The following is a 26,013-nucleotide window of genomic DNA, read 5'->3' on the forward strand; positions in this document are numbered from 1 at the left end:
GCGTTCAATTCCTCCATCACGACACAAGCAACATTTTCCGTTTACTGTGGTGCAGTAGGAGATTTTCAAATATTGTCAGGTTATTCGTAACCCGGGAATGTGTGTCTTGCAAGTGTGAAGATTCGATTAGCAGTAGCATGAGTGAAAGATATTGGCGACACGCGGTTAGTGGCCCATCTCTCTTGTTTCAATTATCTATGGTTAGTATGCTCCCATTGACAATGGTAAAAAATTAACTAATATTTTTTTATAAGTGATTTTGGTGAATTTATCAAGTTTACATTTTCAACAATTTTTACAAATGTTTATTTTAGCTTTATGCGATTGCTTGGAAAGTGTTGCTTTTTAATTATTATGTTTTTATGTGCACAAGAGTCCCAACCACTTCTGGTAAACAATATATTTTGAGAGTGAAGGAAGTGGGGAAGAGAAGGAGATGTGAAAGAGGAAGGTTGGAAAGTACCCGTCTATTCAAATCTGGTCACCAAACACGGCTAAAGCCATTTCAAGTAATGTGTCGATTCTGAACGGTGGTCTTTCACCAAGGCGATACTGAGAGTATCTACCACTTATCGTATCATTGTACCATTTATGGTATTCGTACATAATATTTAAAAAACGGAATGTACTGTAAAATGATTTATTCTTGTAAACTAAAAATAAAGTAGATATATATGACACTTACATTGTTTTTAATTATAAACTAGATGATAATTAATCTTGCCCATAGATGGTGCTACATACATTTACACTTACTTCACGGGCTTGGCAATTATCAAAAAATAAACTAAATACTTAATTTAAAGTACTACAGTGAAACCCTCTTAAGAAGTTTTCCGAGGGACAGTAAAAAAAATTCTCAGACGGGAAAACCTTAATCTCTAAATAGTACAAAATAAAGTCGCTATCTGCGCCTATCTGTTTGTGCGCTTAGTTGCTTCTAAACTAAGCAACGGATTTTGATAGGGTTTTTACTAACACTTAGACAATTTCTTCCGGAAGGTTTACATATATGATACATGCATATTATATTTATAGAAAGTAGAGAAAAGTCAATGTTTTAAAATCAAGTTGTTGAAATATATTTTCAGGCACTACATTGCTAACGCTGGCTAAACCTTATGAGATACATTAAAATAATGTACTACGGAATTGTATATCTTAAAAAGGCCTACAGAAAAGTGCGATCGTATATGTCTATCTCCTGAGGATAACCCCCAGTAACGCCTGGTACACGTCAGCTAGTTTAGGAAAAATTGGGCCATTTTTCAAATTCAATCTTCAAGGGACCGTAAAAACCAAACTCCTTAAGTATGAAAACTTCTTAATTGGGAACTTCTTAAGAGAGTTTCACTGTATGTATTATGATTAACCGTAAATAAAGGCACGATAAGCAAACTACTCGTATACAAGGTGTCCGGGAAGTAAAGTGCACAAACTTAATCCAACCCATACAAAAATATTTTTTCCATACAAACAATGCAACTTTTGTTGTACCTGAAAACTACCGTAAAATTTTGAAATTTCGCATCACCTCCTGAAGTTTGTGCACTTTATCCAAACACCCTGTACATATTATGTATTGTGGTACAGTAATACCTCGATTAGTGATGTTTCTTAGCTATTATGGTACAGTAACACCCCGATTAGAGATGTTTCTGAGATATTATTACATTTAATTTATAACTCGTATAGTTAAGATTCTACAGGCTTTTCCAATAAGAGGTGTTATTTTGAATAACCCGCTATTTCGGTAGATGTTACTTTTGAAGCTGTCATTTTTTGACATTTGACAAGTAGAAACTACGCTATCAATAAAAATGGAACGATACACGCTTCAACAACGCATTGAAATTATTAAAATTCACTTGAGTGAATCAAATGCAAATCATCTTGAGTGATGAGGCCCATTTCCACCTCGGTGGCTTCGTCAACAAGCAAAATTGTCGCATCTGGGGCTCGGAAAACCCAACAGTTATTGTTGAAAAGCCTCTCTATCCTCGTGTGACTGTGACTGTAACGTGTGACTGTTTGGTGCGGTTTATGGTCCGGCGGAGTCATTGGACCTTACTTTTCGAAAATGAGGCTGGAGCAACAGTTACGGTGAATGGATTGCGCTATCGAGAGATTATTAATGATTTTTTATGGCCGGAATTGGATGGTATTGATCTGGACAACGTTTACTTTCATCAAGACAGTGCTACGTGCCACACAAGTAACGAAACCATTGATCTTTTACGATTGAATATCAAAATAACACCTCTTATTGGAAAACCCTGTAAATATATTTATTTAATTTCTTATTGATTAATAAAAATATAAGTAGACATTTTTTGAGAGAGTAAAAATATAATATTGAATACTTTTTTAAAGAATGAAAAATATTTGATAAAATAATAAAAAATGCATAGAAAATAAAAGTTATATTATTTATAGATATGGCGCCATACAAATCATCCAAATATTATTGTATTGTGTTTTCATATAATTTGAAGTAATGGGCAGGATTAAAAAAATATCCAAGCTCTATAATTATATGATTAATACTGTTGACAAATTCAGAAAGAAATCTATTAGCTAATACATGAACATCATTTAAAGTAGAACTCATAGATAATGGAAACAAGGGAGATGGGCCATGAACCATATTAGCACGAAACTTCACACACAGAAGGGTCCCCAATATTGTTAACCAAAACTACTGCAATTCGGATCTGTGTACAGATCACCTACACGCTAAATGAATAAATTTCATTGCTCAGCGACCATGATAAGTAGCTTGGCGACAGCTTCTACGCCATATCTCCGTTTGTTTCCATTATCTATGGTCAAACCACAGAAGTAACTAAGAATACACCGTAGGTACTAGGTACCTACCAACGTAAAAAATATCTAAAAATATATTTGTGTATTATATAACAAACACTCTGTTTTAATTTATTAAAATTAGTGATTTAAAACAAAGTTTTTGTTTAATATATCAAACCAAAAAGAAATTGCTTTCTTAAAAAACATTAATTACTAATAAACATGTTTTAAGTCTTACACAACAGATAAACAATCATTTACTTTACAATAATGTTTGTATATCAGTTGTGGTAAAATTTAGACACGTAAGACCAAAATATTTAGAATTAACACTTTAACTGCCGTTTACAACTTTCTATCGTGATGTTTTTTCCCCTTAACACGGGCGCATTTTAAACCCTCAGGCCTCTGACATCTTCTGTCAGATATTTTCCGCTTTGCAAAAAAATCAAATAAATTAAATATTTCTGAATGTATAAGAAAACTAAAAACTGTTTTTGAAAAGTGATGAAATACGGTTTTAAATTTTATTTTTAGAAATAAACATATTTTTTTAAATACTAATTTTTTTAACGCAATTATAAAAAGTTTTAAAAATGGCTCAACTTACATTTTTAAATAGACTGAACTTAACTAAAATTATTGTAATCGAAAAAAAAAATACACACATATTTTACTAGACAAATACATGTATTATAAACTTTATAGCCACCTCAATTTTTGTCGTCGTTTCGTATAAAAATAATTTAAATTATAGAAAAATAACTATTATAGTAGTAGGCAAATATATTATATTGTGTTTGTTTTTTTATTTAAAAATTACCCAGTAAAAAAGTTATATTAAAATAATAAAAAAATGTTGTGCGTACTTAGATAGCCCGTGGCGCACTGACGAGGCGGCACGGGCGATGCTTCGTCCTTTCGCACCTGCATACCTCACGTTACGACATGCATGTGTATGTAGCACAAACATTCATCTACACTTTCCGATTAACGTGGATTACGAAAAGATCTCGCGATTTCAATGTAAACAGTACGAAACTCGAACACGAGTGGTACCCGTGATTAGCATCTCATAGGAAAAAAAGTCACGAGTGAGGTTCGTGAATGCTTGAAAAAGTGTTACAGTAATGAAAATGCATGGCTGTTAAAGTGTTAAAAAATTCCTTTTTAGGAGGATTACATAATTGAAAAAAGGTGTTAAATGCATATTGTAAAGCTTTGTAGATCATCTTGGATATGACAATGCGAGCTGAAAATAGTTGCAATGACTTATAAATTGCAGATGCAAATTTCATGATGCCAAATCTCACCATTTGAGCAATTTTGCAAAGTTTACAATATTATTATAATATTCATACAACTTAAAAGCATAGTATTGTATAAAAACAAATGCCTTATAATTATTGTTGATATTCTTAAGGAATTTTTATATTCGTACATTAAAAATTAGGAACACTTACGCGCATTGAATTAGGGATGAGTCATTCATGACCGAGCCGCTCAATTGAAGTAGCTCTTTTCGTACGACTCCGGGTAAACCGTACCACGGTTCGATTGACCGGTAACTCCTTTTCTTCAGGAGATATTTTCGAAAAATAGCGCCATTAAAATTATTCAAGTTTTAGTTGCTATTACATACATACTCAGAGACGTGATTGGAGTCTGACAGTCCAACTTCAGTACGTTAGGCGTACCAGTACCAGGAGTCGTACGAACATTCATACGCATACACTGGGGAGTTGGAAGCCGTATCGGGCGAGTCGTATCGTGCAATTAAGTCTTACGAAAATATTGAGCTGGTACCGTGACTCCTGCTCTTAATTAAATGAATCATGACCAGAGATGTGCTTTATTTCAAATAAATCCATTTCAAATGGAAATGCAAAATGGGTATTTTCCATTTTGCATCTTAAATGCTTTTCTAAAAACCATTTTGCATTTGCATTTTAAATGCTTTTCTAAATGCATTTTCCATTTTAAATGCTTTTTTGCAACATTCTTCGTACTGTCTCTACTCATCCTTTTTTCATAAGCCCCAAATATCAGTCGGTCCTCAACCTCGCTATGAGAGATAATTTACATTTGTCAAGTTGCTCCCTGGTAGGAGCCCTGGCAATTGAGTGATACCATTACAAAAAATACTGATTCAAATACTGAACATGGGGCCATGACGCTGTAATATTAAATGTTAGATAGAAGTTTCTATGTTTCATGTTGGCAACATTAGTCCCGCGCAAATTTTTTGTGGTTTCATAATCTGTAGTCGTGGTGTTTTTGGATTTACCATCATGTTTGTTCTACATTGAAGTCCATTATTAAATGACAAAATTGGTTAAAAATTCTATAATTATTTTAGTTGTTTGACCTGAGAAAACATTTTGCATTTTCAGTGCATTTTGAAAATAGGTATTTTGCATTTTGCATTTGAAATGCTTTTCTAAAAACCATTTTGCATTTTCAAATGGAAAAGTTTTGACCCATTTCCATTTTGCATTTCAAATGGTTTTGGGTACCCATTTTGCACATCTCTGACCATGACCCATTGCTACATTGAATAAACAAAATATTGAGCTAGTACCGTGACTACCGATCTTAATTAAATGAGTCATGACCCATTGCTACATTGAATAAACAAAACTTTCGAACATACAAGCCATTGAAATGTAAGTGAAATTCAAGTAGCATTCAATTTATTTAAAAGTATGGCCTCATCAAGTATGGCTTATAATAATACAAAATTTATCATTGTTTCAGTATCAGAGCAGATGTTAGACATTGTAAGGATGACGACGGACATAGCAAATTTCTATAAGAAGATAACCCTGTTACAAAGCGAAATCAAAAAAAAAATATGCATGGAAAAACTGTCATTGGCCCTTTTAGAAGCAAGTCACAAATTGATAGTTTACCCTTGTCAATCTTAAATTTGATTTCATAAAGAGAGATATAAAATCTAACAAATTTCTTATGCTTTATTTAAATATTGATTGCTTAAAGTCAATAAATACTTTGTATCTTCACTTTTCTTAATCATTAAAATCAAATTCTTAAATAGACGAAAATATTTAACTTGATGTTTTTCTCGAAACAATGTTTTGTGAATATACAATGTCTCGACCTTAAGCCTTCGATACGTACATAAAAAAATATTACATATTATTATGTAAACCATAAATAGTTGCAATCAGAGGCGGTTCCTTGGTAAGCACATTTGTGCATTGCGACATCTGTGCTCCAGTCATCGATATATGAAAGTACGCTCCAGTCGTAATTCTCTAGATCATTATTTGAACTATCTTCTACTACAATAAGCGTAAACGCGTCTTGCATATTCCAATATGCACCAAACTTTGTTTTACCATACAATGGATCGAGACAGCTCGGCCAGCCGAAACCGTGACATGAGCGAGACAGATTACACCCTTAACGGCAAATCACGTTTTAGAGCGGTGCAGATATATAACTGATCCAGTGCATTATCTGCCCAGTGCCTTGAAGTCAAATGTATTTTGCATCATGCGTAATCCAATGCGTCTGGAATGAATTCAATTAGGAATACTGATTTACAATGTTAGAGCTACAACATTCACACATTGGCATCCTTGCGCGGTAAATTTAAACGGTTTCGCGAAATTTTCGGCTATGAATTATTGCACGTCCTTTACTCTCGAGATGATTTTGCGAACCTTGACGGAGCAGTATTATTTATTAAATTATGTTACAAAATTTGTAATTTCGTGGAGTGAATTAATTGTAGTATAATTAATTCGGTACATTTTAAAAGTCAAATAGACTGCTGGCAATTTAAGTCACGCGCCGCCTCTTTTCACAATACACAATAATATGATGTATTATTTTACGTGTTTGGGAAATAAATGAGAAAAGGCTGTATATAATAATTACAGGTAAGAATACATTTGAATACTACTTCACATAAAGAGTAAAAATAAGTCATCAGTAAACTATATAATTTAAGTCCGCCTGATGGAGTATTGCACACATTTTCTAGATACTTGGTTCTGGAACAAAAGAAAAAGGTTTCAACAATAGCTGAAGTTATGTGGCATGCTGTATTTTCTAGTTGATATGATAATAAATATATATACATATTCAAGATGACTTCATAAGTGATATTGATGACTTAATAAGTGGTATTGATGACTTCATAAGTGATAGTGATGACTTAATAAGTGATACATATTTATGACTTAATAAGTGATATTCAAGACTTCATTTCTTGCGCCAACGCAAAATTTAGCTGTGCGCTAGCTGATTCTATTTTCATAATACCTTATTTTTTTTGCAAAATGATGTTTTTTAATGTATTTATATATTTATAAAAATACTATAGAATAGCTAGTTACAATCAGATAATGATTTTTTAATATGTAGTATCCTTAAAGACTTGCTGGCGAACAAGAGGTTAATAAGTGATATTGATGAATTAATAAGTTATAAGTTACTTTGAGACTTGAGTGATATTTATGTCTTGATAAGTGATGAGTTACTTATAAGAATGCTGTCAAGCCAAGGTTTTGGTCCTCCAGGAAACGATGGGTCCAGTCTGACAGAACTTCCTGCCGATGGTTTGGACCTGGAAGCCAATCTTGGTCAGTTTGGCGTGGTCTAGAATCTTCCTGCCGTCGAATATGTGCGCCGGCTTGGTCATCACATCGTAAAATTGCTGGTAGTCCAGGGTCTGAAATTAAACAATAGTCAGAAAATTCCTGCAAGCGTGATTTATACAGAATTGAAAGGAAATTGAAAGATTGTGACTGTTCCTAATCCCAAATCAAAATGTTAATATTCCCGAGCGCTGTCAACACTGAACCAGTGTGTCCGTTGCCCTGTTCACTATTTGCGGGTTTGCTCCCGTCAACAGTTCTCCTTCAGTGTTCAAAGTATTTGAAAACCCTCTGATATTCCGTAAAAGTATACTTATCTTAATCCGTTGAGCATCGGAGTAGAAAAAATTCAAAAATACTGTGGGGTGAGAATTTGCAGAACTGAATTTTGATCAAATATCTGAATAAAAAGTATGATTTACGTTTTTTGCAATTATTTTCTATTTTTTAGATAATGTATCTATTTATTCATATATATTTCATGTTTATATCGTAAGAATACTAAGGTTATTTAAAAAAAAAAAAAATATATATATATATATATATATATATATTTATATGAATATATAAACAGTTTTTATTATTTCTACATAAACCTGAATACAAACTCTACACGAAAAATAATAATCAACAGGTATTTTCAAAGAAATAATGACCTCTATACAAATTTTAAAACTCAAATATTTTCATTTTTGTGACGCAGTTTTACGTAAATGAATTGTGACATTCATAGACAAATTATTTCGTAAGCTGTCGTAGAGGCTACATTCATGAAATAAACGGTAGAATCTACAGTGACATTAGCGCAAGCGATTATGGAAAATACCCATTTTGCATTTTGCATTTCCATTTGAAATGGATTTATTTGAAATAAAGCACATCTCTGGATACGACATAACGAACTACAAAGACAATAATTTTTTATTACTGATTTCACAAAACATTTAGAGGAGTGCTATGACGCAATGTACATCTTTTATCAGGGATGTGATACGACATAACGGACTGAAAAGACAATCATTTTTTATTACTGATTTCACAAAACAATGTGTCGTATCTAAAACCTCTATTTTCGGCAAGTGTCCGTCAATATGTTAAAAATGTCGAGATCCATAAAGAATGCAAGGATGGTGTAAGCGTAATGGATAAGATTAAGAAAAAAAGTATGCTGATTTGGGCATGTACAACGGACGGAATTGTAGAAGAAGTGTTGGACACCCGAAGAAGTCGGGGAATGTCAACAGAAGAGTATACTTATGAGACGATGTATGAATGTAGTCCTGTGGCGGTCTATCTATCCCTGTCTACCTTTACGGAGAAACCGCGTGATGGTTAGTTAGTTAGCTTCACAATGCATTCAGTAGAGACAAAGACCTGAAATCTGGAATGCAGAGGTGATTTTAAAGAATGAGAAGACTTGGTATACCTTGAATTCATCCCATTCAGTGCAAACGATGATGGCGTGTGCGTTAGTGGCGGCGGACAAGGCGCTCGTGTGCACCGAGTAATTCTTGTGGCCGGACTCGTTCAGTTCATACTGGATCTGGTCCGGCTCAACCTGGAAATTAAAAAGTTAATTCATTAATTACTGTAAACATTCAATCAGTCACATATCTCCAATTTATTCTATCAACTATAATTTTCGTAATTTGGGAGGCGGTATGGATACCGCAACCCCGGGAACCATTTGTTGTACAACAAAGGACTCTGCCATAGGTCGCCCCAAGTGGCAAGGTATGTTTGGTGATAGCAGGGGTGACCAGTTTCATTTTATTTATTTATTTATTATTGGACAATTTGTATAGTGCCGCTTTTGTGAGATATCACCTCAAGGGCGCTTTACAGTTGATGCAGGTATTACAAAAAATATAAATATTACAAAAATAAAGTGAAGTTAAGTTAAGTAAAATGAAGTACAGGAACAGGTGACACGAAGATAGAAGATGGAGACTCTGCAGCAAGAATCCTACGTGGTGAGGAAACTGGTCCAGCTGCTACAGCGAAAGAGTCCACCGCGTCCACCAACAGTGCCAGCACGAGGTTCGTCATCCGTCCAGGTATGTGTCAGCTGCTAATAAAGCGCTGACACAGTATCCTCACATAGATACCAGACCTTGGCAGCACCGCTGTGACGTTCAACGAAGATAGAAGATGGAGACTCTGACAAGAATCTTTGGTGGTGAAGAAACTGGACCAGCTGCTGCAGCGAGAGAGTCCACGGCGTCCACCAACAGTTTCATGGGGTGAGGTTTGTCTAGGCGTTGACGGCGGTTACCCACCAGCGACGTAGCAGGCGAGATCGGGAGAGGCTAATTGAGGGAGACCATTTGACCTCTCCAGCCAGACTTTCACGCGGTATACGCAAATATCCCCAATATCTTCCCGTGTGGAATTAATGTAAAAAAAAAAATTATAAAATTATACCTTTATGGCACTTTTCAACTACTTCTCAAAGCCTTACCCATGAGTATGATAACATTAAGCCAAGTAAGATTAATCTTACCTTCCAAAATATCAAATTGACAAACTTCAATCAGTGTTTAATGCAGCAGCACGGCTCATAACCGGGGTTTCAAAATATTCGCACATTTCAGAACACCTTCGTAACCTTCACTGGCTCAAGTGCCCTGAAAGAATCCAGTACAAACTGTGCTGGATGGTGTTTAAATCCATCAATGAAATGGCCCCACCCTACATCTCTGAACTATGCTTCCCGGAAAACACTGGTCTGAGGCAGTCAACTCTTAGATCAGTAACATCTGCAGCTGTAGGCAGACTGATAGAACCGATGCGCAAGCCAAATACTAAGTTTGGTGATCGCGCTTTCGGAGTATCTGGGCCGAAGGCTTGGAATAAACTCCCTCAGGAACTAAGATCCATAACAAGTCCAACAGAATTCAGGTCTAAACTAAAAACTTACGTTTTTAAACTGTTGTACCCTTAAATTAAATATAACATTCCTAAGAGAAAGTCCAGTTATATTCAATTTTCCAATTATGTCCTAAATCCTGTATCTAAATTTAGCCAGTAAACAATTAGATAATTTTAATTAAGTGTTAATCTCAAGTGACCTACCAGGTAAGTATTGTACTGTATATTACCTCCATAAATAGTTAATTAATAACATAGATCACTGTAGAAATGTATTATAAGTTTGTACAGCGCCCTTGAGGTGATTTTGCACAAAAACGGCGCTATACAAGTCATCCAATTATTATTATTATTATTATACAAACATAGATTGAAAAATTGCAATTGCGAAACAATTAAAAAACAATATAACAAAACACTACAATTTGAAACATGCACATAAATAATTATTACTCATTTGAAAAGAATAGATTAGTGACATAATAATCTATTTCATTTGGAAAAGCAATTAGGCGTGGCATTAATTTTATGTTTATCGTTTGGGCGTGACACCAATTGTGTTTAATGGATTCCTGCGTCACGACACGTTGAAAACTTTCTGTTATATTCATGTACAAAACATAAAATTAATATCTTTAGACAGTAGATAAACTACACGTTACATCATTATAATATATACGAGATAAAAAAAATATGTTTTCACTTTTAATATATTTTATTATACATACAAGTTAATATATTCTAAACTTCCAGTATTTTTTTACAACTATTCAATGTAATTTATAATTTCTATTATTTAATGAATCAAAACCAAAATTTCTTCTGAAGTCATAAGATTTTTAAGTAAGTACTGAAATACCTACCCACTTAATTATAAACCATGTATTTTATTTCGAATAAGGATTACTCAATTATTCCAAAGAAACTCCACTATATCATAGACTATTCTTTTTTCAAACTTTATTCAAACAAATACGTACCTAAATAAGCACAGCGCCCTTATAATAATAATAATTGGATGACTTGTATAGCACAGTTTTTGTGTAAAATCACCTCAAGGGCGCTGTACAAACCCATAATACATTTCTACAGTGATCTATGTGATTACTTAACTATTTATGGAGATAATATACAGTACAATACTTACCTGGTAGGTCACTTGAGATTAACAATTATCTAATTGTTTATTAGCGAAATTTAGATACAGGATTTAGGACATAATTGGAAAATTGAATATAACTGGACTTTCTCTCAGGAATGGTATATTTAATTTAAGGGTATGATAGCTTAAAAAGGTAAGTTTTTAGTTTAGACCTGAATTTTGTTGGACTTGTTATGGATCTTAGTTCCGGAGGGAGTTTATTCCAAGCCTTCGGCCCAGATACTCCGAAAGTGCGATCACCAAACTTAGTATTTGGCTTGCGCTTAAGTTCTATCAGTCTGCCTATAGCTGATGATGTTGCTGATCTAAGAGTTGACTGCCTCAGACCAGTGTTTTCCGGGACGCATAGTTCAGAGATGTAGGGTGAGGCCATTTCATTGATGGATTTAAACACCATCCAGCACAGTTTGTACTGGATTCTTTCAGGGCACTTGAGCCAGTGAAGATTACGAAGGTGTTCTGAAATGTGCGAATATTTTGAAACCCCGGTTATGAGCCGTGCTGCTGCATTAAACACTGATTGAAGTTTGTCAATTTGATATTTTGGAAGGTTAGCATAAATGCCGTTGCAGTAATCAATACGTGAGACTACGTAAGAGTTGATAAGTAGTTTTGTTGCTTCTGTAGGAATGTTTCTTCGGACAGACTTAATAATAAGCTTGAGTTAAGTTATCTTTAGTTAATAATAAGCACAACGCCCTTGAGGTAATTTTTTAAAAACGGCACAATACAAATTATCCAAATATGTATAATTATTGACGAAGATTTGACATTTGAAAAGAGAATTTTTACTTAACCATTAAAATGGCCACGGAAACGGAATGTATAAACAAAATTTACAAAGAGACAAAATGCAAAACGGTTGAGTTAAACCAGGACTTCCCTACACTCAGTCAATAAATGTTAATACCTTAGGATCGTATATCTGCAGTTTGGCTCCCTCATCCAGCAGGGTGGTGGCCACACTGATGGCCGGAGACTCCCTGGTGTCGCCTGTATCCTTCTTGAAGGCAAAGCCAAAGATGGCCACAGTCTTGTCCGATACCGTATTGAACAGGGATTCTATAACCTAAAAACAAAAGATTTTTCTTATAATTTCTATGTTGCATTATTGGTTAGTGAATGTTTTACTCAAAACTTTCTAACACATCATTGAAAATGAACTTGCAACTGACGTCTAGTATGAAAGAGATAGCATTTAAGAATGAGAAGAAAGAACTATTAGAGAGTGTGAAGCGTCTTATATCTCTATTTCATCATCTGACTTTTTTTGTTAGTCATTGCATTCAATGCATTAGACAATGCATTCTATCCACATACACGAATTTTGCTGAAATTCAATGACATTACAGCAGATAATATACGCAATAAATATCGGTATTTGGCTAAGGTTCAAACCTTAGTCCAAAAAAAGTAATAAACCAAGTGAGGAATGCGGGAGGATACGTGACCGTCTTACTTTCTATGATTTGTCAATAAATGAATCTGACAGTATACAGGCATTGTAATATCACTGTTTAAGGCGATGCACCATGTAGTGTAATATTTTTAATTTAGCCGCTATCAATAACAACCCTTACGTAGATGGCGATAAGGTTTAAATTCTCGCTTAACACCATCCGCCTGTTTTGATTTATGCAAGAAAAAAACATGGCCAAAAAGTGCCTTTTATTTTATTTTGTGGATGTTCAGGCATAAATATTTAATTTTTTTCCGATCATTTTATAAATAACTTAATTTGCCACATTATACAATAAAATCATAACCGAAAATGCGTTCGTAAGTAGGAGATTTTGGACTTTAAAGCAGTTTTCATAGGCCTTATACATTATTTTTTTCTGGGCTTATATAAAGACTTATCTAAAAAGACTCAATTATTTCAAAGGCCAAGATGTATTCTACTTGCAGTATTTAATTAAAGCATCTGAAACATTTCTAGGCGACCAAATTTTCAAACCATAAACACATGATTTTGCATTACTACGTATGGCATCGCCTTAAAAGAATTATTACACTAAATAGTTTTAAAATACATTTGAAAATAGATGTAATGTAGTAAAAAAACTTTGTTTTTTTGCACAACATACTTCGACAACAACACAAATGATTTTATAAAAAAAATATTTATGTATTTTAAATGTTGAAAATTGATCAAAGTCACCCCATTTTAAGTTAGGTCCAAAAACTGCTAATTTTGTTAACCAATTCATTATTACCGTGATAACCAGCTGGCGTGTTCCCGGTGTTGTTTGACTTTTCTCTACTTTCAATAAATTTAATATCCATCTATTATATATATAAACCTCCCGGAAGAAATTCTCTAAATGATAGGGAAAACCCTATCAAAATCCGTTGCGTAGTTTAGAACAACTAAGCTCACAAACTGACAGACGCGGATAGTGACTTTGTTTCATACTGTTTAGAGATGACCACCACCAATCTGGTATGGGGAAGGAAGAAGATTAAAAATAATTTTGACCGGTCAGTGGTTGAGTGGGCATAGCGCTTGGGTCTCACCCGAGCGTCGCGTGTTCGATTCCTCGGCTGGCTAAGTCCTCCATCACAACACAAGCAACATTTTCGGCTTTCTGTGGTGGTAGTAGGAGATTTTCAAACATTGTTGGATTATTCGTAACCCGGGAATGTTTGTCTTTCTTTTTAAAAAAAAAAAAAAAAGAAGGGATAAACTAACTTTTTTAGTGAATCTAGATTTCTGATATTCGTTGAGGTCGATGACCTGCTGCCAGTAGGCCGCCACTTCCGGCAGATTGAGACACTCACAGATGTACACCAGGCTCAGAATGTCCTTCTGGAAGCAGCTGCCGCCAAATCCTGGAAACAACATTATTGTTGTCAAATGTACAAAGAAATGCAATACTCTCTGTAGACATTAATAGACCAGCCAATCAGGGAAAGGGGAATAAACCAAGTGCGAGGTATGTGGGAGGATACGTGACCGTCTTACTTTCTGTGATTTGTCAATAAATGAATTTGACAGTATACAGGCATTGTGATACGTAATAATCACTATTTATTCTGCAAAAATACAATCACGAATTACTAATCTTTTTTACAATGACAATCTATCTCTGAACACTGATAAATAATCTATCACCGGTCAGTGGCTGAGTTGACATTGAGTTTGGGTCCCACCCAGGCGTAGTGTGTTCGATTCCTCGGCTGGCTAAGTCCTCCATCACAACACAAGTAACATTTTCCGCTTAATGTGGTGGTAGTAGGAGATTTTCAAATATTATCAGCTTATTTGTAAACCGTGTCTTTTTTCTAAAAAAATCACTAAATAACTTTTACGAGGCAATCTAAAAACTTGTTCCAAGAAAGTGATATTTTGAACTTAACCGGTCAGCAACGTAAGCAGATATACACGATAAAATAACGATAGCAGTCAAGTACAATAAGCGTGTTTACACGTCAACGCGTGTGTTTCCACAAAAATCGTCATAACTCCGTTATTCTTCTAGTGACATCCCTAAAACAAAAAGTAGAATATTCGTATTGAATGAAGCTTCACATCTCTATTCAAAGTTATCCATAGAAACCCGTAAAAAGACCTACTCAGTGGAAGCAAATTTTACCCGCCAAATCGTAAAACGACGCCAAGAAAGCCGTTTGACGTGCCGACCCGCCTCGCAAGTTTAATCATTTTTTTAAAAATATATTTTGTATGAAATGGTCAAAAAGTGAAGTGACAGAATTGTTTATTGTACATTTGTACGGTGAAATAAGTGTTTTTTTTTACATTATCCGTGATTTTAGTATCGTTTTTACATAAAACATTACAGGTGAGTCATTTTTACAATTTTTTCATGTTTCCATTCTAAATTTAAATATTTACAAATGTTAATATTTATTTATGATATAACAATTTGAAAGCCTATTTTGTAACCTTTCTAAAACAGTTTTTACTATTCGGCTCCGTTCAGTAATGTTTCATTTATAGAGCTTTGATTGTGAGGCGGTAATAACACAACGTTTTCGTGAAATTGACATTTCGGTAAAGACATCTTAGCTTCAAGTTCGCGAAAAGTCGGAGGGGTTAAGACAAACCTTCAGCATTCAATGTTGAAATATATTTACACAAGTCCAAAAAATTTCACAAAAAATTCAAATCGTTTTAGCCAAAGACATATTTATTTTATTGCCCCTAAATCGTACAATTCACTACAGACAACCTTTGAAGAGACCATGTTGCACCAAAACATTAACATTAAAATACTCTGAAATAGATTTATTTTTTCGATTAGATATTCGAAGTCGATACAGATTATACAAATAAACAGACATACCGATAGATGCTTGAAGAAACTTGGGTCCAATTCGAGAATCCTTTCCGATAGCCCTTGCGACTTCTGAGATATCGGCGCCCGTGGCTTCGCAGACGGCGGAGAGCGAGTTGACGCTGGAGATGCGCTGCGCTAGGAAGGCGTTAGCCGCCAGCTTGGACAGCTCCGAGCTCCAGGTGTTGGTGGTCAAGATGTTCTCCGGAGGGATCCAGTGCTCGTACACCCAGCTTAGCTCGCGGATTGCGGCCTGACCCTCCGGACTGTCCTCGCCCCCGATCAGCACCCGGTCAGCCCCCAGCAGGTCCTGGATCGCCGTGCCTTCGGCCAGGAACTCTGGGTTCGAGAGGATTTGATAGCTGACTCCTGGCAAAGACAGAATTAAACATCAGAATAAAGATAATACTGGCTATAATTGTATTTGTAATCAGAACAATTTATATTACGCATAATCATTGTTCTCTGAAATCAATTGATAATATTAGTTTTTAAGCGTTGCCCATTGTTTGTTTAATGAATAAGAATTTTGATTAATAATAACAGTTTATTACAGAATTTATGGTGGGGCAGTGCAATTACTTTCTATATTAATAAAAAAATTGTTTTTTTATTATCAGTATTTTTAGTTCAGTGGTTAGACGAAAAAACGTAATGTGAGCGATTTTTAAAACTTTTTATGTTTGCATTAAAAAATGCATGTATAAAAAATTATACAGGGTGTTAAGGAACGTACCTTTTACTTCAGATAATGTCAGGAATTACTGGTTAAAAGTAAGTCACTCTACCCTTAACACCCTGTATGTTTATTTCTAATGATAACATTTGAAAGAGCATTTCATCACCTTTCAAAAACAGTTTTTCGTTTTTTTACTGGAATTTTACTGGAAAGCGGAAATACTCCTCTTATGATCTTATGACAAAATATGCCAGAGGCCTGAGGGGTTAACACATAAAACGTGCTACGTGATGGGAAAGATTGCATTGTAGTAGTTATTATGTTTCAAATAACAGAAATCAAATAACTACAGTAGTAAAAATATTAATTATTCTAAAGTAAATGATATTCAAGAACTATGGACATGAAAAATATTTACACAACTATTCAGCACGAGGACACCGGTTAGTATTTATAAAATTAAAATAATCTCAAGATTCTCCTTCTGTGAAGTTTAGTTTTCCTGAAGCTTGAAATTATAATTAATACAGTGAAATCTCGAACGAACATTCCTTCCATTGTCATTTATTTTTTCCAGACGCAAAAATAGATCGCATCGATCGTTCATCTATGCATCATTTACCACATAAGGGTGGCGGCACATTACGCAATAAGTGTGTTTTATTTCAACATATCGTTTGTCATACAATCCCATACAGATTTGTCACACCTGACAGATGAAGTGTTATTAGTGTGGGCATGGCGATGATGATATGCCATGATCTGCAAGCCGTGGGATATTTGAAAATGATGCGACCCCCTCTCTTGTCTACAGCGGGAGAGGGTCATGAGACTGTCATCTGTCAAGGTGACAGATCCCGTACAAAGAAATGATATTCTGCGGCAGTTCCCTAATTGATCTGACTCCACTCTACTGAGGAAGATTATAGCGTAGTGTGACACCTAAACATATAATCTGTATAGGCCACACCCAAATAAGCGCTGATGCGTATAGCATGATGTGCCTTAGGCTTTAATGTTTAAAGTTTTTGTATCGCTTCTGACATTAGTTGTCGTTAGATATTGAAACACAGCAGTGCCTGAGTGAGGTTATCTATTAACTTTCATGTTTTGAGCGTTTCCACCTTAAATATGAATGGTCCGGTGAAAGAATTGCATAGTCTTCAAGAAAGATTAAAAATTAAAGAAATAAAAATTTTAATTGTGTCAATTGGATACGGCGGCACTCAAGAGGTTAAAAGACCCTCCACATAGCATCCCCAAAAGCGCCCTGAGGGCAAATTATTTTCTTCGAGGCCTCCTGTGTCAAGTTGATGTAAAAAAAGGGATTGGTATACCATATTCATATAAAAATATCTTAGAGCAATATCGTATACATTTCCTGCTGTTTTAGTAGAACTGGCGTAAAAGTTGTTTCATTCTTTCCTGCATAAAGTGTGTTTAAAACAGCAAATACAACTAACCTTCTCTCACATTGGCGTTGAGGATTTTCATAATACTGTCGGCGGCCATAACAGGTACGGTACTTTTCTCTACGACAATCTTGTTCCCCGTGGCGATGTCGGCAATCATTCGGGCCGCTTTCTCCACGTAGGTCAGGTCAGCCGCCCTTCCCTGGACACATGGCACACAATAAAAGGTACTTCAGAGTTAAAAATCAACGTCACAACCCATAATAAATAATGCCACTGTAGCAGTTACTGGCTACAGATTAGCCTGTACATATAACAGACGATATAATCACTCGAGCGATAGTGTATTTAAAAAAAATGCATTGAGCCACAGAATTTTCTGAACGTTTAGTTTGGGATTCGGCCGTGCTCATTCTAAAAATCTTACCTCCGAATATTAACACACTTCAAGCAGTCGAAAATAGGTTCCTGATCGAGAAAATGAATTTTGCTTTAAACCGCTACATCTTTGAAATTTTTTTTTTTTTTTTTTTTAAAAAAAGAAAGACAAACATTCCCGGGTTACGAATAACCTGACAATATTTGAAAATCTCCTAATACCACCACAGTAAGCTGAAAATGTTGCTTGTGTTGTGATGGAGGACTTAGCCAGCCGAGGAAGTGAACACGCTACGCCTGAGTGGGACCCAAGCGCGATGTCAACTCGGCCACCGACCGGTCTACATATATTTTAATATTACCACACCCCAACTATACAAGTTAAAAGTACTGTCTGAAATTAAAGTCTACTTCGCTATACAAATAAATAAACTGAAGATAAAGCAAGTTTAGGGGCATTTAGTGATATTTTATTACATTATTAAAAAAATGGTTTTCCGAATTTGGTGTACCATAAGTTTGACGATTTACTTCGGATTAGGTTTAGTAAGGTTTTCTTTTGATTAAATTTTCTTCCACACAAGAGACAAGAGACAATTGACAAGAGAGAGTAGACAAGAGACAATAGACAATAGACAAGAGACAATAGACAATAGACAAGAGACAAGAGACAGGAGACAGGAGACAGGAGACAAGAGACAAGAGACAAGAGACAAGAGACAAGAGACAAGAGACAAGAAACAAGAGACAAGACGATAATAAAATGGGAGAATTGTACCACGGTGTTAATATATTTACATATTTATAGTTGGGATCTGCACAAAAAGATTAGATAGAATTATCGAACAGCACTGCCTTCCCCGCCATTCAAGTTGGACCGGTGTAAAAGGTAGAACTCTACCTGTCCCGCCGGAAGTATGTTAATATGACAACATATAAACTGCTTACTGTTAGTTTAAAGCCAATGAACCCACCTATATTTTTTGGTTTAATGACTTTAAAAAAAATAATTGTTAATTTTATAAACACACGAATTCTATTTCTTAGTTATCAGAATTTTATTGTCCTAATTATTAGAAATAATGTCTATAACACACTAAAAAAAGCAATTTTTAACATGTAAACAAATGTTCAAAATTAGTGACATCTTTTGGTATTCGATATAAGCTTAGCTAATCACTGTAACTACCCAAATTTGGGCAGCTATCGCTTGAGTGGAAAAGATCCATCATACCTAACAATTAACATTACAACAAACCCCATAATAAATAACGCCATTGTACCCACTTGGTCACAGACAAAAAACATGGAAAACCATCCTGAAGCGTCTATCAAAAACAATGGCATTCCCGACTCTAGACTTGTAAGGGCCATATTTCTTTTTAAATTTACATTTTTACGTTTTCTTTTTAATGTGAAACCGAACAAGAGTCCCAACTGTTCCCTACCGTCTGGAGCCAGTGAGACTATGGCATCCCCAACTGGGGTATGTTGTGAGGCTGAGGGTAGTGGGGGGGGGAAGGAGATGGGGAAGAGAAAGGTGGGGAAGTACCTGGCTATTCAGATCTCGTCACCAAACACGGCCAAAGCCAATTCAAGCAATGTTTCAATTCTGAATGATGGTCTTACAACAGGGCGATACTGAGAGTATCTTCCATTCACGAACGTGCCGCAAATATACTGTATGAGTAATTTGTGAAATAACAATTTATTTATGATTTGAACCCGTGACCACCAGCTTGCTAGTTGAGAGCCTTACACTTCGACCACAGAAGTCGTCTAATAGGTCAAGGTTATTTAATAAACTACTTAATACTAATAATGCAGACAAAAGATATTAAAAGGACATACCTTTCCATTGCCGAATCTCTTGGTTGGTGTATTGACAGAGATGAAAATGATCTCCGACTCTTTGATACTCTTCTCAATGTCCGTGGAGAAGAAAAGGTTGCGACCGCGACACGTCTTCACTACTTCATCTAGTCCGGGCTGGAAATAACAAGAAGATTAGTGATTCCAAAATCCTTAACTATTGCTTAAGTATTTGATAGTGCTGTGACTTCCTCGGGCAACCCCCTGACTTCTTTTATCATTCACTTTCGAGCAATATATATTCTGTATTTTTGTAGTGGAATAACTTATTGAGTAAAACCCATAGACATATGAATATTAGTAGACCTGCCCTAAGTGATTAAAAGCGTATTATTCCCCACTCCCCATACCGGTTCCATTGGAGCCGGCTGGGCTCGCGTATGGCCTCAAGTGAATTTAGAAAACGTGACGTCATCATTCTTGTGCGAACTATGGTCGAGGCATCATCGGTTCATTTTACGAAATAACACGGCAAAATGGTGACTTGTGCTATGAAAACTTGTAAAAATAGATGTGAAAAAGAGAATAAACCCAATTGTGGTATTACATTCCATATAAAAGCATTATTTTACTTTATTTTAAGCATATTCACATCGTATAATATGGATCAGTTGTAGAAACATATACTATCACATCGAGATACGTCTGGACGCGAAACACAAAGCTGGTTGGTTGCTGGGAAGTAAATTATGAACATTTATAAAAGTGTCAAAATACATAAACGAAATATTCGACTATGAAAATAGAAGAAATTTATTTTGCCGAATTTGGACTTAGCAAATTTGTTCATAACGTGGCGAGTAATTTGCGCTCCCATGTAAAAATGTCTATTCATTCAAAGGCAGATTTTACTTTTAAGAACTAAATGGTGATATTATAATGTGAGATGCCTATTTACTGTCAGATTGATTTATTGACGAATCACAGTCAGCTTTCCTCTCTGCGTCCCGCAACTCTTGTTTTAACCCCTCGTCCTTAACTTCTCGTCTATTAATATTCATATGTCTGTGGTAAAACCCCAAAATGGAAAATTTTATCATTCTAGATAATTCTAACATCTCTCAAACATATTGGATATTCATTCTAGACTTGTAACAAAGTCAATAGATGTCGCACATTGAAAAAATAAAAATGGATATATTTATCCAAGACACTATCGAGATAGCAATTGCAAGACTGCAAACAATTTGAAGATGCGATGTTATTATATAAAATCATATACAACATTACTGACTGTCCTCAATTGTGAAAAAGAATAGAATTGAAAGTACCTACTCGGCGCACACATTCATGCATTATTTTGAATGAAAAACAATGAAAAATAAATTCGAATGAAAATGCTTGACTTATAAGATGGTGTTCTATATAAAATAATAACATTTTCTCTGATATATTCTTCTGAGATATCTTCATGTAAATGGATAAAAAAATCTCTATTAAAACTGTATTTATAAATTAATACCTCAACTAACAAAGTAAATAAAAAATATATATACATTCAGCTTTACTGATAAAAAAACAATTTCGAACTGTTAAACAGTGTTTTAGTTAAACATTGAATAAAGACTGTACAATTTCTATTTCGAATTATTACGAATAAAAAAATTAACTGGCTGTGAAAGTGCTGGCAATGTTGGCTAAGTGACGCTGAGGTTCCCGTCTTGAAAAAGATAGGTTATTTTTTAATTAACTGTTCCATGAAAGTGATGTTTTTCATAACATAAATGCCTTAAGCATGTGTAGGTAAATACAAATCCAAGAAATCATCGAATATATTGCGCTAACAATGAATCAAAAATGTCAATTTTTTTTGGTTATTCTCTGGGAATTATTATAATATTTTTTTTATTGTGTAAATAATAAAAAAGTGAGGTCACAGTTTTCTTGCAGATTCCCTAAATAAAAGGAATGTGTTTTTAAAATATACACAATTGGTCTAAGGCAGTCAACTCTTAGATCAGCGACATCATCTGCAATTGGAAGGTTGAAAGAGCCTAAGCGAAATCCGAACACTAAGTTTGGTGATCGTGCATTCGGAGTATCCGGCCCTAAGGCTTGGAATAAACTTCCTATGGAATTGAGATGTATAACCAGCCCAACAGAATTTAGATCCAAACTAAAAACTCACTTTTTCAGACACTCATTTCCATAAATCCGTCATTCTATCCAAATATTTCTTCTTTTTTTTTATACCGTAATTGTTACATTCTCTAGCGATTCCGTTCATTCAATTTTTCTATTGACTTGCCTACCAATGAACAATGGACAATATCAGCGGGAACATAACAAGTCAATCGGTTTAATTGTTGGCAGATGAATCATCTAAATGCGTTTAAGATCTACGATTGATTTTTTTCATTAATTTAACATATATATCCAGCTAACAATAAAAACACCCTAATATAATAGAACTTCCTTCTTCTTCTGGCGTTAGTAAGATTAGATTGTTAATGTTAATTTTAGTTGTAAGTTGCTAAATATGTAAATACTCGTATATATGTCGTTAAGATAGTAGTTATAGGCCTTAGTCGTAAGTCACTAGATATAAGTCTTAGAGATAAGTCAGTAGTTCTAGTATTAACTATTTAAGAAATATATTTGTACAGCGCCCTTGAGGTGATTTCTCACGAAAACGGCACTATATAAATTAGCCAAATATTATTATTATTGTATATTTTAATTTTTCTGGCTTTCACCCTTCATGGGCAATCATTTAAAATTGTGGAGAGAGGGAATGTGAATTTATATATTAATTTTGTTTAAATTGGCAAATTTCAAAATTATATGGAAGATTGGAGTCGAATTCAGATTGTGAATAGATGACATGTTGAATGGAGGGGAAGCAATTTTAGATAAGGCTCGATAGAATAGAGGATATTTGTTTATAGAGGGACAGCCAAAAAGTATGTGATCTAAAGTTCCCACTTCTAGACCACAGAATGTACAATCTGAGGAGTCAAGCTCTCTACAAATATTTTTTCAACTTTTTTCGTGTTTGAAATCAAAATATTCTAATTTATAAATATTAAACAATATTTCAAATACAAAAATCTAAATAATAATTTTATCCAAAGATATTAGAAGAACGAGATATGCTATGTTGGCCGCCGGACCGTAGGCGGAGTACTACCTAATTAGGGTACTTTGAATACTATCGGGACGTGTACGCACAGAAATCTGTTCTATGTATTAGTGCGGATACCTTAGCGTAAGCGAAGGTGTGCAGTAGTATTGGTGAACAAAACCGGCGACACTGGGCAAAACAATTCCACACAGTATGAACTGCTCATAGCACATCTCGTTCTTCTAATATCTTTGATTTTATCTAGTTTCTAAAAATAGTATTTGTTTTTACGACATTTCAACATTAAGAATTATATAGCACATTTAATGTACCTTGGAAATATCCTGATATTCTGTGAGAAATTTTAAGTTTATACGACTAATAAACTACCCTCTTCCGCTATAACTTTTTATGGCTGTTAAATATCAGATTAGACTATTTTGGTTTATTACTAAGGTTTTCACATACACGGTGGTTATTTATCAATTGTATAAAATTTACACCACCTTTATTAGTAAAGTCGATAATGTATTAATATAGTAAGGATATAATTGGTTTCTCAATTATATAAATTGCACATGTATAAACCAAATATATTGTAAACTGTTGATTTCCATTGAATAAAGATTATTTTCTTTAGTCATTGGTTGATTTCCCTAAAATAGAAAAATAAATGCAGGTTAATTAAGGTAATTTAATCAACGCTCATAAAAAATACCTTTGAATGAAGTATGATTAATTTCTTATCTATCGATACTTGCAGCCAAAAAACTTGTGTGATCGATATCAGAATATTTATTACTGTGTAAGCGATATGTTATTGATTTCTTTCCGTGTTAATGCCAGTATTGTTGCAATAATAAGGTGATATGGGTCGAGATGGTCTACTAGATACATGATAATTTATTAACGAAACTTATTCAGTGGAGTCAAACCAGTTATTGTTTATTTTAAGATCAAAAAAAGAAATCATTAAGTATTCTATCTTTTAACGATAACGATAAGAGTCGCATTGATTGTAATAGAGAATCATAAATAATGTCTGTTTATATAAAGCCGATACTTTGTGACGTGAAATTATGATCTTAATATATAAAAATTCAGCCAGCGTATGTTTGCGCTCGCAAAACTCGAAAAGTAGTTGACCGACATCGCTGAAAATTTCAAAGACAGTTCTTATTAGTGCCAGGAGTGTTTAGAGAGTTATTTGAATTGTAGAGATAGAAGTCGGGGACGGCCGAGAAAGACATTAGCAATAGCGAAGCACTTGCAGGATCCAATAGTTTAATAACTTAGTAAATACCTCTTATATTATTTACACTCATTGCCGACCGGGTTTCGCTACAACCGTAGCTTCTTCTGGGCAGTACAATTCTCTACTAAAATCTACAAGTAATATGTGTTAATCAATATATTAACCTTTCGGTAACCGTATAAATCATCACAATGATAATTCATCTCATCTTTAAAAAGTTATATAAAGTCATGGAAAATGATGAAACAAAAACTTTATTAACTGGGTCATGTAGGTTAGGTTAAGTTAAGTTAGGTTTTAAAAAAAAAATTATTCATCGTTTCTAATGACTTTATATCACTTTTTAAAAGTGTGTTGAATTGTCACTGGGTTGAGTTATCATGGAACCTAACCTTTCACATAAGGTTGTAAAAAATTGCATCATGCTCCTGTGGAGAAGGTAGTCGGATTAGGTAGAGGATTGGAAAGGATATTGATAACATATGTTACTTGAAGATTTTAGTACAGCATTTCACTGCCCTGAAGAAGCAACGGTTGTAGCGAAACCCGGTCAACATTAAGTATAAAAAATAAATGTGGTGTTTACAAAGTTATTGTTTTATTTTAAATTATAATTAACGTCATATGATTAAATAAAAAATAAATATGAAATACAAATATTACAGAAAAGTAAGAGACGCGAGTAACACATAATATAATTAGTGCAACATATTATTTAACAATAGCAGAATTTTTTTTCTGAATCCATACAAATTATCGACAAAAATATCTACTTCAGCACAATCAATCTTATTGTACAGTCTACACATTTGGGTCATATTGTATAACTGTTGTAAGAAGGTTCCATATAGAGGAATTGTATTCCAAGTAGCTTCTGGCGAGAGTTGTATAAATTATTTTGGGTCATATTGTATAACTGTTGTAAGAAGGTTCCATATAGAGGAATTGTATTCCAAGTAGCTTCCGGCGAGAGTTGTATAAATTATTTTGGGTCATATTGTATAACTGTTGTAAGAAGGTAACATATAGAAGAGTTGTATTCCAAGTGGCTTCTGGCGAGAGTAGTATAAAGTATTTTTGATGTATGGACATTTTTGAAATGTATTATTTTTGAATACTAATATTCTTATAATGAAGCTCAACATTTTTATTGCTTTATTAGTAACTAGCTGACGTTTACCCGGCGTTGCTGGGATTTATTGTTAGGAGATAGACATATCCCACCATAAACTTTTCTGTAGGCCTTTTTAAGATATACATTTCCGTAGTACATTATTTTGATGTATCTTATAAGGTTTAGCCAGCGTTAGCAATTTAAACGCCAGAAAATATTTTATTTACGACTTGATTACAAAACATTGACTTTTCTCTACTTTCTATAAATATTATAAGCATGTATTATATACATAAACCTTCCGGTAGAAATTTTCTAAATGATGGTGAAAACCCTATCAAAATCCAAAACCCTATCGACAGACGCAGATAGCGACTTTATTTTATATACTATTTAGAGATTAGAGATGGTATCAATGTTATTAGTAAACGTATTTAGTAATCAAAGGTTATTTTGAGGTCCCTTATTTCAG

The 26,013-nt window shown here is 34.3% G+C and overlaps 1 protein-coding gene across 1 annotated transcript in view; it reads right to left on the reverse strand.

Moving 5' to 3' along the window:
• Positions 1-424: 424 nt before the first annotated feature.
• LOC149414879 (UDP-glucose 6-dehydrogenase-like) overlaps positions 425-26,013 on the reverse strand; it is a 32,727-nt gene continuing 7,138 nt past the window's right edge. The window contains exons 2-9 of the mRNA XM_089643539.1: positions 20,088-20,225; positions 17,910-18,060; positions 15,777-16,136; positions 14,162-14,301; positions 12,380-12,538; positions 8,863-8,994; positions 7,320-7,510; positions 425-6,830 (exon numbers count right to left, since the gene is read on the reverse strand). Of these exons, the coding sequence (XP_089499665.1) occupies positions 7,334-7,510; positions 8,863-8,994; positions 12,380-12,538; positions 14,162-14,301; positions 15,777-16,136; positions 17,910-18,060; positions 20,088-20,225 (1,257 nt within the window). The 3' untranslated portion in view covers positions 425-6,830; positions 7,320-7,333. The remainder of the gene's footprint in view (positions 6,831-7,319; positions 7,511-8,862; positions 8,995-12,379; positions 12,539-14,161; positions 14,302-15,776; positions 16,137-17,909; positions 18,061-20,087; positions 20,226-26,013) is intronic.

The sequence above is a fragment of the Hesperophylax consimilis genome, chromosome 19, assembly GCF_061612785.1.
Source record: "Hesperophylax consimilis isolate HC1 chromosome 19, BYU_Hcon_1.0, whole genome shotgun sequence".
NCBI classification, from domain to species: domain Eukaryota; kingdom Metazoa; phylum Arthropoda; class Insecta; order Trichoptera; family Limnephilidae; genus Hesperophylax; species Hesperophylax consimilis.